Genomic DNA, 14,474 nt, shown 5'->3' with positions numbered 1-14,474 from the left:
TACAGCATCTCTTACTGGCACTGCCCTGGCCTCCTGGCAAGGGCATTTGGAGAGGTCTCGGGAGGGGCAGGGGGCACTGAGTTATCCATCAACCCCACAGGTTCTGGGTGACTTGGCAAGCTGGGTGTGTTGCAACAGCCTCCTGCCAGACAGCGGGAGCTGGGCTATAGCCATTGGCAGGGGGTGACGGGGAGGGGGTCACGGGAAGGGGCGCCTGTGTCACAGGGGATTCGAGATGCACCTCGTGGTGCTGCTGGGACTACCAAAACCGACCGTCCCTCTGGGTGCAGGGTCTGCTCCTCAGGACAGTGCTGATCGACAGCAAAGAGACTGAGAAATTATTTGCAGGCTGTGAAAGCAGTGGGACACGGATCTGACCTCTTAAGACCCCATTGGTTAGGGGTCCGTGGCAGGCAAGCAGCCTTGGGGTGAAGATGATGGCCAGCATCCTCCAGGACGGCAGGCACAGAGAGCATGGGCAGGGTCAGGAGCTTGTCAGAGCTCTGTGTCCTCAACACCAGGGCAGTGCCCAGCGTCCCCGCAGGAACCACGTCTCCCCATCACGCCTCTCTTCTCCTTCCTAGGCTGGGTGGCAGAGGGGCTTGGTGGGACTGGAGCATCTCCTCTTCCTGCTGCCCCCCAACCACAATAATGGTGGGAGACAGCTGTGCTGGCAGGGGACAGCAAGTGCCCCGGTCACCTTATCATCCCAGCACTTCAGGACCTTTTCCTCCCTTTGTGACGCAGTTTGGCTCCATTACCCTGGCCTTGGCTCCCAGCCATGTCCTGGGGTCTGAAGTTATGGATTCAACAGCCGGAGAAATCAGCCCAGTGGGATGTGACGTGGGAGGACTCTTGGCCTGGCTCCACAGCGTAGGCAGAGCATGAGGATTTCTTTCCCAGCGCCCCACTAGGCATCCAGCATGGGAACCCCTTCCAGAAGGCTTTGCCCTGCTCCCCGCCCAGGTGCTAAGGGACCTCTCTTGGTACTGATGGCCCCAACAAGCCCCTAAAAGCCAGGCAGCATCCTAGAGAACAAAGGAGAAACCCTGGGATGCAAGGGTCATCCCAAATGGGAGCAACCCAATGAACTGCTTGGGCTCAGCCTCCAGATCTAGCTCCGCATCTCCTAGAACTTGGAGCTGGCAGGTAGCCCGGTGATCCCAGGATGTCTTTCCCCAGCCTGTCTGGCCGCTGGCTCCTTCCCAACTGGATGACAACCCAGGGAATCTAGGAGCCATCCTTGGGTTTGGCATTCCACAGCCCCTTGCACCCGCTTCCAGCCCTCCCTGTACTGGCTCAGGCTGCCAGCAAGGAGCACGGTTCAGCTGAAATAACCCCCAACGAGCAACATTGCTATTTTGCTAATTATTTCAGTTTTCAATCTCCCGGCGAGGTGACTTGCTTAGGCTAATAATTGCTTCAGTTGGATTTTATCTGGGTAATTAATCAGTTAATAAATGACTTTGCTGCAGGGGGACAGACACTGTGGCTGTCTGCTTAGCTTGGGACTGGAAAAAAACAGGGAAGTACAGCCCACGGGATTTCCACGGTCCCACGGCGCGCACAGCTGCACCAGAAGCTGTGGGGTGTCACGAGGTGGAGAGCACCAAAGCAGGGACCCTCAGCCTGTCGGGGTGCCAAGCCATCCTCAGGACTGTCTGCAGTGGCCCCTGCCAGGAGGGAACAGCCCTGAGCCTATCTCTCTGCTGCAAAGCTTTTGAGACTCAGGTGGTTTTCCTTGCAAAGCCAAAAATTGGAAAAGGCAGCTTGGAAAGAAATGAGGTTTTTATCTTTGCCATGAAAAAGGTGAGATTTCCCTTTGTTGTGCAGCCCATGTTGGCATGGGCGTGCTTCTCCATCGATGATACTGCAGGCACGACAGCGAGAGCCAGCGTGCGGGGCTCCGGCTTCACTTACCCTCCGTGATGCTGGGCTCAGGAGCCCGGCTGGTCCCAGAGCAGGATTTGAGTGGGACAAGGGGGGCTCTTTTCCTTTCCTACCTCCTTCCCAGAGCCATCCTGGCTCCCTCCTGGCCCACTCTGGATAGAAAATGGCCCTGGACCACCTCTCAAAGACCGCAGGCGTCACAGCCTCCCCACGCTGCAGATCCAGAGGTCACCATCACCAAGCTTCAGAGCGTCTTGGGCACAGCAGTACCAGGAGTTTCAAGTCTTCTTTGTCTAATCCATCGGTCGCTGGGTTGGCTTTAATAGCTGAGCCTGCTCAGTCCCAGAGCCACAGGGTCCCCTCCTCCCCGCCTCCTGGCAGCGCTGGCATGAGGGTTCCACCACAGGAGCCAGGTCTGGTGCAGTGGGGTGGTGGGACTCGGGCTCTACAGACAGGCTGTGGGAAAGGGAAGGGTCTTCCCAGCCCACTGGGGGACTGATGGTCTCCTAGGTGTGCACAGTGAAGGATGGGGGTTCTCGGGTTCAAGGGGAGCTGTACAGATTGCCCTGAAGGGCTGCACAGCCGTGGGATAAGGAGTTGGGAGCAGAAAGCTTGCCAGTTCACATGAGTGCCAGCCCTGCAGGTCCTGGCCAGGTGAGGAGCAACAGTCAGATCCTCTTCTTCCCTCGCCACCCCACTGCCAGGCCAGCACATGGGAACCGCGTCTGCAGATCCACACGGAGCTGAAGGGAAAGAATAACCATCAAACCATGACAAGAGAGTCTCCTGCCCCAGCTCCCCACCTAGGAAGGGCCTGATCCTTGACCACAGCAGCTAAAGGAAGGTCTACTCTTCATCTCAAAGGACTCCAGGTAATGTTCAATGCAAGACTCAGCCAATTCCCTCCTGCTGGCAGCCAGGCCCCTTTCCTGGCTGGCTGGACCATGGCTAGCAGATGCAAAGTGGCACATCATCCCAGCACACCTCACCTTGGACAACACCATCTCCTGCACCGTGGTGTTCCCCAGGTCCAGGGGAATGGTTAGCCGCAGTGACACAAAGAGAGATGCACCTAGGAACAAAAAAGACAGCTCTAGTTATTGCCCTTGAACCTTGGGCTGTGCCAAAGGATCTGGGGGCGTCTCCCCATGATCCTGACACAGACACAGGACATCCTATGGTGTTAATCATGACATGGACACTGCACTGTCAGGAGAACAACCTTCCAACTGTAAGCAAACCACACGTCCCACAGAGCATAAATGCCTCTGTAGTGAGAGCACAGCAAAAGCGGTGGGTGTCCAGGACACCCTTCAATGGACCCTGGAAGCCCAAAGTCACCCATGCTGGGGGCACGGCGATGCTCACAGGGTACTTACTGGTGTTGGATGTGGGAGTGGGACAGACTGGCAGCGTCGTTGACAGGTCTGCAGGGGTGCTGAGGGCAGCCTCCGTGGTCGGAGTTGAGTCGGTGACAGGGGAAGAGGGCTCAGTGCCTGCGCAAAGCAACGTTACATTAGCAGTGTCTGCAGAGAGGCGCAGGATGCTCCTACAGCTGGGAACAGGCCGAGCCCAAATGAAGCCACCCAAGCACATGCCCAGCATCCTCACAGGTTTCCATCACCCTGACCTTGCCCCTGCCCTCCAGTGCAGCCACAGATGTACTCACCTATGTTCTCACCTGTGGCTGCACTGGAGGTCTCTGGCACCGTCGAGGTGCACAAGTCTGACTCCTTGGTCAGGGTGGAGATGTCACGGGTGGTCCTGGCTGTGGTCCCCACTGGCTGGCTGTGATAAGAGGTTGTCTCAGGAATGCTTGTGATGGTATTTGGGTTGGATGTGGTATCTGACGGAGTTTTCAGGGGCTCAGATGAAGTGTCTGTCTGTGCTGGTGCAGTGGGAGGAGGCGTGGTGGGAGAAGAAGCACTGCTGGTCCACAGGGCTGTGCTGGATCTCTCCAGGGTGGCAGCTCCTGTTTCACGGTTGGAAGGAGGAGTGGTGGTTTCAGTGGTGGAGGCACTGGTGGGCAGCAGTGCGGAGGTGTCCATGGGTGTTGGGGAGGTCGGGTGAGTCGGGAACACAGCCGCTGTCACATCTATGGTGGTGGTCCCTGCAACGAGGTGGAAGAGCAAGGTATACAAGTGTTGGCAGTGAGAGGCTAAGACCGTGGCTGTGCCAGAGACAGCAGCACCAACACCAGCATGAGTTCCCCAAAGGACCCAGAGCTACACCCATCAGCAGAGAAGCAGTAGGACCGGGGATTCACTGTCCTGTGTTGATCAAGAACACGGATCCCTGAGTGGGTATCAGCAAGGCAGGACACAACCCCCAAGCCCGACAAAGCAGGAACAAGTCGTGGGCATCACTAGTCTCGGTTTTGGGGCACAAACTCCTGTAGGTGCCAGCACTAAGACCCGTTCCACCACCTTCACCCATCCCTGCAGGAAGTCAGACAAACCCGTCTGACGGGAAGAGCAGCGCAGGAACCGGTGACCGTGAGACGACTGGAACCACAGCAGCAACAGTTTACACAAAGCCCTCAGCTGCAGATAGTCAGGAACTGATAGCGCCGGGTAATAATAATGGCAAGGGGGGAACAACCCCCCAGAGGGGAGACATAAAGGAACACATTCCAGCTTGCTGGTCAAAGGGAGTCATTAGAGACGTGCCGAGACCCATGAAAGCTCTGCAGGGAGAGCTGAGAGACATAGGACGCCGTCCTTTCTGCCCCCACGGACCTCATGTCGGGGCAGTCTGCTGTCCCTAGGGAAGCCCAGACATCTGTAATCCTTTCCAAAAGGATGCACAAAACAGCCTGGCTGCCTGGGCGTGTGTCAAGGGGTGCCTGCAAAGTGGCAGCTTTGAGATGCCAGACTGGATTCCCTGGGGATCCCAGCATAAAACCCTGTGAGTCTGGTGCTCTGCTCAAATGGGGATGGGGAACCAAGACACAAGCCACTGGCTGCTTTCAGCCAGTCCCATCAGAAACTCCCAAAGTTCCCCAGCAGCCATTCCCTCCCTGAATAAATAATAATGGTTAAATAATAATGTGGAGAAGGGCAGAGGTCTGATCCCAGCCTGTGCCCAGGTGGGTGTCTGCACTGAAGGGCCTCATCCTCACACAAAGGAGCAGCTTGAAGCCTACCTCTGCTTCCCATTTAGTCAACAGCAAACAACCCCAGCATTTCACTCCCCACACCCCACTAGCACCTGATGCAGGCAAAGCACCCCACCGCCCCAGGGAACAATGCTCCTCGCTCGCCACCCACCCCACAGAAAGCATCGCATCCCACTCAGCCCTTACCCAGCGTGAGGTGCAGCACAGCGAGGCCAGCAAGGCTCAGCAGCAGCAGGAGCAGCCCCGCTCTCCACCTGGCCATGTCCAGATGGCTGGAAGCTGATGCCCCCCTGCAGGCACCACTCCAAGCGTTCCCCACGGCCCCAGCACTAGGGTTTCTGGGCCTCCTTTTCCCAGTAGAGAAGGAGCATTCAGGTGGGTCCTTTCACTCCCCAGGTGTCGGCCGCGAAGGGGAGGTTTCCACCCAACACGGACACTTCCAGGGACAGGCGCGATGCTGAGCAAATATCAGCTGCACGGCCTGACCCAGAGCAGCCGCGAGCAGCAGGCAGGTCAGGCCACCACTGCTGCAGCCGTGGACCGCGCTGTTGTCTGCCTGCTGAGGGGATGGTGACAACAGAAAAAAGCCCAGGAAAGCAGCCGTGCTGCCTGACACCGTCCCTGCACTTCACCACAGGGGTGATGCTCGGTGGTTCCCAGCACCAACACCCTCAGGAGACAACAGCCCGCTCCGCATGAGCGTGAGGAACTGGCTGAGAAAACAGGCGGCGCTCAGGAAGGGCGTGCTCTGGGCTGAGGGTTTGTCCCCTGGACTGCCTGTACAAGCATCACTTCCCCGTGTCACAGCATGTCACGGCTGAAGGGTGCCGGGACTGCTGGAGTGGCTTCCTTCTTCTTGGGGTCAGGGACAAGACCAATCGGAGGTGCCTGCAGGCACTGGGCCAGGGTACAGGTGTTCCACAGGTGGACTGAGGGCATCACAGTACAGTGCCAGGGTGCTCTCATGCTGTAGACATTAGGTCAGGGTACAGGTCCTCTTCTCAGGATACAGTCGCTCTGCTGGGATCCAGGGACACCAGAGGGATGTGCACGGCCAGCGGCACCAGGCAAGGTGCTGCCTGCCTGCCTGGTTCAGGTGCACAGAGCGGGGTGTCGCCAGGGTAAAGGCTCCTGGAGGAGCCACCAGGATACAGGCACACCGATGGGACACAGCTGCCCAGGCAGGGGCACTGCCAGGGTACAGTCATACTCCTGGAGTACAGTCACAGACCCAGGGAACAGCTGGGGTACAGCCACACAGGCAGAGTACAGCCATACTGGGGGGGCACAGCAGAATCACAGAATCACTGGGTTGGAAAAGACCCACTGGATCATCGAGTCCAACCATTCCTATCAAACACTAACCCATGTCCCTCAGCACCTCATCCACCCGTCCCTTAAACCCCTCCAGGGAAGGTGACTCAACCCCCTCCCTGGGCAGCCTCTGCCAGGGCCCAGTGGCTCTTTCCTGGAAAATATTTTTCCTGATGAATAAGGGGGACACTGCCAGGGTACAGCCATAGCAGGGGGTATGGCGGGTTACACTCACACTGCAGGGTACAGTCACATCACCAGGGTTCTGTCAAATTGCTGGGGTGCAGTCACACAGCTGAGATACGGTCCCACTGCCAGGGTACGGTTGCCCTGCAGGCGTATGGCAGGATACAGCAGCGCTGCTGGGGCACAGCTTGGTACCTGGGTACCATGTGTGGGGGCAGATATCCCCATGCCCCACCTCTTCCAGCCCATTCACAGCCGACTGACCACGAGCCAGCAGTGGCCCAGGCGGCCAAGAAGGCCAATGGCATCTTGGCTTGTGTCAAAAATGGTGTGACCAGCAGGTCCAGGGAGGTTCTTCTCCCTCTGGACTCAGCACTGGGGAGACCGCTCCTCGAATCCTGGGGTCAGTTCTGGGCCCCTCACCACAAGAAGGATGTTGAGGCTCTGGAGCGAGTCCAGAGAAGAGCAACAGAGCTGGTGAGGGGGCTGGAGAACAGGCCTTATGAGGAACGGCTGAGAGAGCTGGGGGTGTTTAGCCTGGAGAAGAGGAGGCTGAGGGGAGACCTCATTGCTCTCTCCAACTACCTGAAAGGAGGTTGTGGAGGGGAGGGAGCTGGGCTCTTCTCCCAAGTGACAGGGGACAGGACGAGAGGGAATGGCCTCAAGCTCCACCGGGGGAGGTTCAGGCTGGACATTAGGAAGAAATTCTTCACAGAAAGGGTCATTGGTCCCTGGCAGAGGCTGCCCAGGGAGGGGGTTGAGTCACCTTCCCTGGAGGGGTTTAAGGGACGGGTGGACGAGGTGCTGAGGGACATGGGTTAGTGATTGATGGGAATGGTTGGACTCTACGATGCAGTGGGTCCTTTCCCACCTGGCGATTCTATGATTCTATCATCCTATGATAAATTGCGCTCTCGACAAGCCCCCCCTTTAACCCCCGCCCCCCCCCAGACGCCGCCATTACCGGCTCCGCCCTCGGGCCGCGCCCCTTGCCGAGCCCATCGCTGCAGGCCCCGCCCCCTCAAGCCCCGCCCCAAACAAGCCCCGCCCACCGCCCCTTTATAACCCCCGCCCCGCGGCTCCTCCTGCGCTTTCCCAGCCCGGGGCCGGCCCTGGCCGGGGGGGTTTTTCTCTGGGTCCCCGGCGCTGCGCTCACCCGCCGAGGCTCTGGGGGTCCCGGCCGCCGTCCCCGCTGTGCGCTGGGAGCCCCCCGAGCTGGCGGTGAAGGAATCCGTCTGAATCTCCGCGGTGGAGGTTTCGGGGCTGGAGGGAGGGCCGGCGGCTCCCGTGGTGGAGGCGGCGGTGGCCCCTGAGGGTGCCGGGACCGTGAGGGGCGTCGGGGCCAACGCGGGCGCCGTCACGCTCGTAGCGGTGGCTCCTGCAAAAAGGTGGGAGAATGAGGCACTCAGGGCTCGTAGGGAAAGGTGCCCCCGTCACCCCAAACCACCCACGGGCTGTGGAGCATCAGGAGTGGGGATTTGGTGCCCTGGGTGGGGTCAAACGTGAACCCCTCAAAGAGCAGCACGATGCTCATCAGCAGAGGAGCAGTGAGACCAGGGATTCACTGTGTTGATCAAGAACATGGATCCCTGAGTGGGCATCAGCAAGGCAGGACACAACCCCCCAGCCCCACAAAGCAGGAACAAGTCGTGGGCATCACTGGTCTCGGTTTCGGGGCATAAACTCCTGTAGGTGCCAGCACTAAGACCCGTTCCACCACCTTCACCCATCCCTTCACCCAAACCCGTCTGATGGGAAGAGCAGTGCAGGAACCAGTGACCGTGAGACGACTGGAACCACAGCAGGAACAGTTTACACAAAGCCCTCAGCTGCAGATAGTCAGAAACTGGTGGTGCCAGGTAATAATAATGGTAATGGGGGAGCAACCCCTCAGGGAGGGCCATGGAGGAGCAAATCCCAGCCTGCAGGTGAAGGCAAGTCGCTAGAGACGTGCTGGGATCCATGAAAGCTCTGTGAGGAGCTGTGGGATGAAGGGACCTAAGGCTGTAGCTCCCCGCTCACAAGAGGTACAAGCCTCAGGTTTATTCCTTGTGCTCAGCTCAACATTGCTCTTGCTTTATGGGAAGTGCAAACGTTTGGACAGCATTTGCAGTTTTCCAGGCCCGTGACATCCTGGTGATGCTGCCATCCAGGCAGGGCTGTTTGGTGCTGCTGAGCAGCTCGTAGTGAGGACAACGAGCCCAGCAGGAATGAAGGTTCAGCAAGGGGGTCCAGCTGGGACCAAGATCTCTGCCCAGACAGAGGCACACGTGAGAGGCAAAAGAAATAAAGCCAAGCTGGTTGTTCTAGTGCTGCGAAGAGCAGCCCTGTTTGCTTGCTGGGGTGGAGCTGAGGTGTCCGAGAACAAATGTCACCCACAATGTGGGTGAAACCACCCTGGAGCCACCCTCCACCCTGGACAATGATGCTCCCCTCTCATCACCCACCTGACGGAGGGCATTGCATCCCACTCAGCCCTTACCCAGTGTGAGGTCCAGCATGGCAAGGCTCAGCAGCAGCTGAGGCAGGGACAACCCTCTTCTCTGCCTAACCATCTCCAGAGCCAGCATCCCCGCTCCCTGCGTGCGGACAGGTCTCTTCACCCGGGAATGCAGGGCGAGAGGATGGTGCCAGCGGGGAACTACGCTCCCAAGTGACTGCTGAAGGTATCTGGAGCCGTTTCCTCATTCCCGGGGCAGGGAGGGGAGGCAACGATGGGCACTCCTCCCAACCTCCTGGGGGCCGATGCTCCTCCGATGTCATATCGGCGGAGCATCGGCTCCCGGGGGAGGGGGGTGGTACCACGTCCTGGTGACACGCCCTTTCTCCAGAAAGCCGTCCCCTTTTTCCAAATAGTCCCGCCCCATCCGCGCTTGTATAACACCCGAAACCGCGTGGCTGCCAGGTAGGGACCGGGGCTGGAACGGGGGTCGGGAGGGACAAAGTACCTGCATCCCCCGGCATCGGGAGGGACAAAGTACCTGCATCCCCCGGGCTCTGGGATGGGCATCGGGATGGGTACCAGCGTCCCCCAGGTTCTGGGAGGGGCATGGGGATAGGTACCAGCATCCCCCGAGCTCTGGGAGGAGCATGGGGATGGATGCCAGTATCCCCCGAGCTCTAGGAGGGGCATGGGGATGGGTACCAGTATCCCCCGAGCTCTGGGAGGGGCATGGGGATGGGTACCAGCGTCCCCCAGGCTCTGGGAGGGGCATGGGGATGGGTACCAGTATCCCCCGAGCTCTGGGAGGGGCATGGGGATGGGTACCAGCATCCCCCAGGCTCCGGGATGGGTACCAGCATCCCCCAGGCTCTGCGGGTGGGCCGGGGATGGCGACGAGGGAGGCATCGGCAGCTCAATACGGTTTCGTTTTCCTCTCGCAGCAACCACGCTGCTCCGAGGGCCCATCCTGGCAGTCCTGAGGATGCGGCGGGGACAAGGGAAGCGAAAGGCTGAGGCCCCCGAGGTGCCGCCGGTGTCTCGGAAGAGGAAGGAGGAAGAGGAGGCGCTGCCGGAGCGGCGGAGGGCGGCCCCGTCCGTGCGGGAGTTCAAGTTTAACAAAAAGCGGGTTCGCCTCGTCTCGCAGGGCTCGGACCTGAAGGAGGATGCGCGGTGCATCCTTTACTGGATGTCCCGGGACCAGCGGGTGCAAGGTGGGGACCAGCTGGCGGAGTGGTGCTCCCACAGCACCTCGTTAGCCGTGGAGCTGGTGTCTCTCTCTGCTGGGGAGGGACAACTCGTGGGAGCATCCTTCTGGGAACCCCCAACTCCTTCCCTGCAGCAGAGCATCCCTCTGACACAGCCCTGGGTGCTTTCTCCGCAGATAACTGGGCTTTCCTCTACGCCCAGCGCCTGGCCCTCAAACAGGAGCTGCCCCTGCACGTCTGCTTTTGTCTGGTGCCCAAATTCCTGGATGCCACCATCCGCCACTACGGTTTCATGCTGAAGGGCCTACAGGAGGTGGCCAAGGTAAAGCCGCTGCGGGGATGTACCTGCAGGGTGGGACAGGGCTCCTTGGGGAAGGAGGGAGGCACATCCCTTCCTTCGCTGGATGCTGGTGGACCCTGAAGATTCCTTCGGGGTCTGCAGAGGCACGAACTGTCCCACAGCCCTTTCTCCCTTGCTGCAGGAGTGTGCAGAGCTGAATATCCCCTTCCACTTGCTTCTGGGCTACGCCAAGGACGTGCTGCCCGTGTTTGTGGTGGAGCAGGGCGTGGGTGGGCTGGTGACAGATTTCTGCCCCCTCCGCCTCCCCCGGCAGTGGGTGGAGGATGTCAAGGAGCGCTTGCCGGAGGATGTGCCGTTTGCACAGGTGGGTGCCCATGCTCTGGAAGGAGAAAACTGGCTGTGTGAGACGCGGGAAACCTTTTACCTCCCGTGTTTCATGCCTGCAGAGTAACTTGAGCAGGGAGCACGTGTGTCATGTCACCAGGACCCATCACTTCCCTTGCTCACTCTCTCCTCCACACTTTGCTTTCCAGGTTGATGCCCACAACATCGTGCCATGCTGGGTTGCCTCCCCCAAGCAGGAGTACAGCGCTAGGACCATCCGGGGCAAGATCCACACTCAACTCCCTGAATTTCTCACTGAGTTCCCTTCTGTCATTCGTCACCCGCATTCACCCTCCTGCCCAGCAGAGGTACCACACTCACGCCTGGCTGGTCTCACAGAGCTTCACAGCTGCTCCCTGATCCTGGGAGGGGATGGCAAGGGATGGGGACAGTTACAGTGACATGCCTGAAGTCGTGTGCAGGTGGTGTGTAGATGGGGATGTCCCAGGGACATCAATTCTCACAACTCCACTGTACAGGGCTGATTAAGAGGAAAAGGCTGGCATGAGCTGATGACTTACAGGTTAGGGATGTCCAGGAGATGTAACACTCGGGGCAGTCCTGGCTGAAGATCACCTGCAAATGCACTCACGCTGCTCGGTCGCCACCAAGCCCATCGCTTGGGAGGCCTGTTATTCCAGCTTGCAGGTGGACCGCACCGTGGAGGAGGTGGAGTGGGCGACCCCCGGCACAGCTGCGGGGCTGGCTGTGCTGCAATCCTTCATCACAGAGCGCCTGAAATTCTTCGGCTCCCACCGGAATGACCCTAACAAGGCAGCGCTCAGCAATTTGTCCCCATGGTTCCACTTCGGTGAGTGTCCCCGGGCTTCCCATCCCACAGCGTGGTGGCTCGGACCAGCAGCCCAACCTGCTCCCTCCCTGTGTCCCCAGGCCAGGTTTCCACGCAACGAGCCATCCTGGAGGTGCAGAAACACCGAAGCAAGTACAAGGAGTCGGTGGATGCGTTCGTGGAAGAGGCAGTGGTGCGGCGGGAGCTGGCTGAAAACTTTTGCTACTACAATGAGAACTATGACAGTGTGCGAGGTAGCGTCACGGGCTGGGTGGACGAAGCTGGGGGCTGGGCTGGTACCCAACAACTTGTCACCCCAATTTGGCAATCCTGTTTCTGCTAGGAGAGGGGCCATGGGGGCACTAAGGTGTCATTGGTAGCTTCTGGACATAGGACAGGAGCTGGCAGATGCCCTTTTCAATGCTGCTGCCTCTAGGGCATGGTGCTCGCAGTAGCCCGGTTCTCCATCTCCTCCTTGGGACCCTGCAGGAGGGGGTTGCTTGGTGTTGCTTCTCATCTCTGTTGCTCACAGGTGCCTATGATTGGGCGCAAACCACTCTGAAGCTCCACGCCAAAGACAAGAGGCCTTTTCTCTATGAGCTGCAGGAGCTGGAGCAGGGAACTACACATGACCCGCTCTGGAATGCTGCCCAGGTAGGATCCCATGTCTTCCCCTCAGAATGCTGAGCCTTTTCCCGAGGGACAGGGGTGACCTGACACGGGCTGAACTCTGTGGCTGTCCTTTTCCTCCCAGCTCCAAATGGTCCGGGAGGGCAAGATGCACGGCTTCCTGCGGATGTACTGGGCCAAGAAGATTCTGGAGTGGACTCACTCCCCCGAGGAGGCCTTGCGTATTGCCATCTATCTCAATGACCGCTACGAGCTGGACGGGAGGGACCCCAATGGATATGTAGGTGAGCTGCAGGGTTGGGGCACGGGGCTGGGGGTCTTATCTCTGAGGCCAAAGCTGTGGTGGCAAGTGGAGGGCTCTCATGCTTCAGCCTATTCTGCTTTGCGCCCCCATCCCACCTGCTGTTTAGATGCCTCTGAGCGAGGGGGAGAGCTAATGCTCCATCCCCATGCCTGGCAGGCTGTCTCTGGTCCATCGGCGGCATCCACGACCAGGGCTGGGCAGAGCGGGCCGTCTTCGGGAAGATCCGCTACATGAACTATGCCGGCTGCAAGCGCAAGTTTGATGTGGGCGAGTTCGAGCGCCGCTACGTGCCCTGCGCGCTCTCCCAGTGACGGGCACAGCGCGCCCTGAGATCCCCTGTGCCCCTCTGCGCCGGGGGCAGACGTACCTTCGCCAAGGTGCCAGCTCACACCTTCCATCCCAGCCAGGGATCACCCCTGGCACTCGTGGAGGGCTCACTGGAACAGCAGCAAGCCCCAAGGTTTTGGAGGCCTCTCTTCTCTGCCATCACCCGCTGCTCGAGCTGCCTGGCTGGGGCAGCCGTTAGAGCCCCGCAGGGCCCTCCTGCTGCCAGGGATTTACCAGCAGCTGTGAGAGCTCAGCTTCAGCGTGCCTTTTTTACAACGTTTTTTACAACCAGCGAGCTCAGGACTAAGCCCAAGTCACAGTTGCTGCGCAGGGCTTTTCTGGGAAGAAGCCCCCAGAAACTGGCTCCTCTTGCGGTGCTGCCCCCAGGGAAGCCATGCGCCACTCCCTGCAGAGACAGGGCTGTGCCGGGCTTGCACACACATCCTTCAACAGTTGTTTTAAAGTTTACAGTTTGTACCTGCTGTGGCTGTGGTGTTTACTGGGAGATGCATGACACTGCTGTGAGGGGAGAGCTGGGAGAGGGATGCAAGCAGGGATGGGGCAGCTAAGCCCTGGGTCCCTCTGCCAGCAGCAAAGGCAGGCTGGGAGAGGGGACAGGTGTCAGAGAGAGCCCTTAGCTCTGTGGCTTGTACCAGCGAGCAGTGTGAAGGTGGAGATTACAAACCAGATGGATTAGTCAAGTGCTGGTGACAGTAACCCTTAGCAAGTTTGCAGAAGATACTAATCTGGATGGAAGTGTGGATCCTATGTGGAGGGTAGGGAGGCTCCAAAGGGATCTGAACAGGCTGGACCACTGGGCTGAGACCAATGGGATGAGGTTTAACAAGGCCAAGTGCCAGGTCCTGCACTTGGGGCACAACAACCCTGAGCAGCTACAGACTAGGAGAAGTCTGGCTGGAAAGCTGCCTGGAGGAGAAGGACCTGGGGGTGTTGGTTGACAGCAACTGACCATGAGCCAGCAGTGGCCCAGGTGGCCAAGAAGGCCAATGGCATCTTGGCTTGGATCAGAAACGGTGTGAGCAGCAGGTCCAGGGAGGTTATCCTCCCTCTGTACTCGGCACTGGGGAGACCGCTCCTCAAATCCTGGGGTCAGTTCTGGGCCCCTCACCACAAGAAGGATGTTGAGGCTCTGGAGCGAGTCCAGAGAAGAGCAACGAAGCTGGTGAGGGGGCTGGAGAACAGGCCTTATGAGGAACGGCTGAGAGAGCTGGGGGTGTTTAGCCTGGAGAAGAGGAGGCTGAGGGGAGACCTCATTGCTCTCTACAACTACCTGAAAGGAGGTTGTGGAGAGGAGGGAGCTGGCCTCTTCTCCCAAGTGACAGGGGACAGGACGAGAGGGAATGGCCTCAAGCTCCGCCAGGGGAGGTTCAGGCTGGACATTAGGAAAAAATGTTTCATGGAAAGGGTCATTGGTCCCTGGCAGAGGCTGCCCAGGGAGGGGGTTAAGTCACCTTCCCTGGAGGGGTTTAAGGGACGGGTGGATGAGGTGCTGAGGGACATGGTTTAGTGATTGATGGGAATGGTTGGACTCGATGATCCTGTGGGTCTTTTCCAACCTGGT

At 59.1% G+C, this 14,474-nt stretch overlaps 2 protein-coding genes across 4 annotated transcripts; one reads left to right on the top strand and one right to left on the bottom strand.

Annotated features, from left to right (window-relative positions):
• Positions 1 to 1,770: 1,770 nt before the first annotated feature.
• On the bottom strand, positions 1,771 to 5,855 carry LOC138724630 (integumentary mucin A.1-like). Of its 3 annotated transcripts, none has more exons than XM_069864773.1 (5): positions 5,195 to 5,850; positions 3,560 to 4,000; positions 3,270 to 3,386; positions 2,880 to 2,962; positions 1,771 to 2,633 (listed from the first exon to the last, which is right to left on the bottom strand). In XM_069864773.1, exons 1-5 carry the CDS (start codon positions 5,268 to 5,270, stop codon positions 2,559 to 2,561), a joined length of 792 nt encoding a protein of 263 aa, XP_069720874.1. In that variant the 5' UTR covers positions 5,271 to 5,850; the 3' UTR covers positions 1,771 to 2,558. The 3 variants fall into 3 exon arrangements, with proteins under 3 accessions (XP_069720874.1, XP_069720875.1, XP_069720876.1); XM_069864774.1 differs by having other exon boundaries at positions 3,572 to 4,000; positions 5,195 to 5,836; XM_069864775.1 differs by lacking the exon at positions 3,270 to 3,386 and having other exon boundaries at positions 3,572 to 4,000; positions 5,195 to 5,855.
• Positions 5,856 to 9,375: 3,520 nt separating this feature from the next.
• Positions 9,376 to 13,347, top strand: LOC138724474 (deoxyribodipyrimidine photo-lyase-like). Its single transcript, XM_069864474.1, has 10 exons — positions 9,376 to 9,413; positions 9,893 to 10,162; positions 10,333 to 10,478; positions 10,639 to 10,821; positions 10,991 to 11,149; positions 11,454 to 11,652; positions 11,733 to 11,885; positions 12,164 to 12,285; positions 12,386 to 12,545; positions 12,722 to 13,347. Exons 2-10 carry the CDS (start codon positions 9,934 to 9,936, stop codon positions 12,874 to 12,876), a joined length of 1,506 nt encoding a protein of 501 aa, XP_069720575.1. The 5' UTR covers positions 9,376 to 9,413; positions 9,893 to 9,933; the 3' UTR covers positions 12,877 to 13,347.
• The last annotated feature ends 1,127 nt before the right edge of the window (positions 13,348 to 14,474 follow it).

The sequence above is a fragment of the Phaenicophaeus curvirostris genome, chromosome 10, assembly GCF_032191515.1.
Source record: "Phaenicophaeus curvirostris isolate KB17595 chromosome 10, BPBGC_Pcur_1.0, whole genome shotgun sequence".
Classification (NCBI taxonomy): domain Eukaryota; kingdom Metazoa; phylum Chordata; class Aves; order Cuculiformes; family Cuculidae; genus Phaenicophaeus; species Phaenicophaeus curvirostris.
The sequence above is the reverse complement of the archived record's forward strand: the minus strand, read 5'-3'. Positions and strand labels throughout refer to the sequence as shown.

Coding starts and splice junctions, on each gene's coding strand:
- LOC138724630 (XM_069864773.1), bottom strand. CDS start 5,270: ATGGCCAGGTGGAGAGCGGGGCTGCTCCTGCTGCTGCTGAGCCTTGCT. Junction 3,387..3,559: donor AGCCACAGGTGAGAACATAG/GTGAGTACATCT, acceptor TGCTTTGCGCAG/GCACTGAGCCCTCTTCCCCT. Junction 2,963..3,269: donor CACTCCCACATCCAACACCA/GTAAGTACCCTG, acceptor TTTTGTTCCTAG/GTGCATCTCTCTTTGTGTCA.
- LOC138724474 (XM_069864474.1), top strand. CDS start 9,934: ATGCGGCGGGGACAAGGGAAGCGAAAGGCTGAGGCCCCCGAGGTGCCG. Junction 10,822..10,990: donor AGGATGTGCCGTTTGCACAG/GTGGGTGCCCAT, acceptor TTTGCTTTCCAG/GTTGATGCCCACAACATCGT. Junction 11,653..11,732: donor GTCCCCATGGTTCCACTTCG/GTGAGTGTCCCC, acceptor CTGTGTCCCCAG/GCCAGGTTTCCACGCAACGA.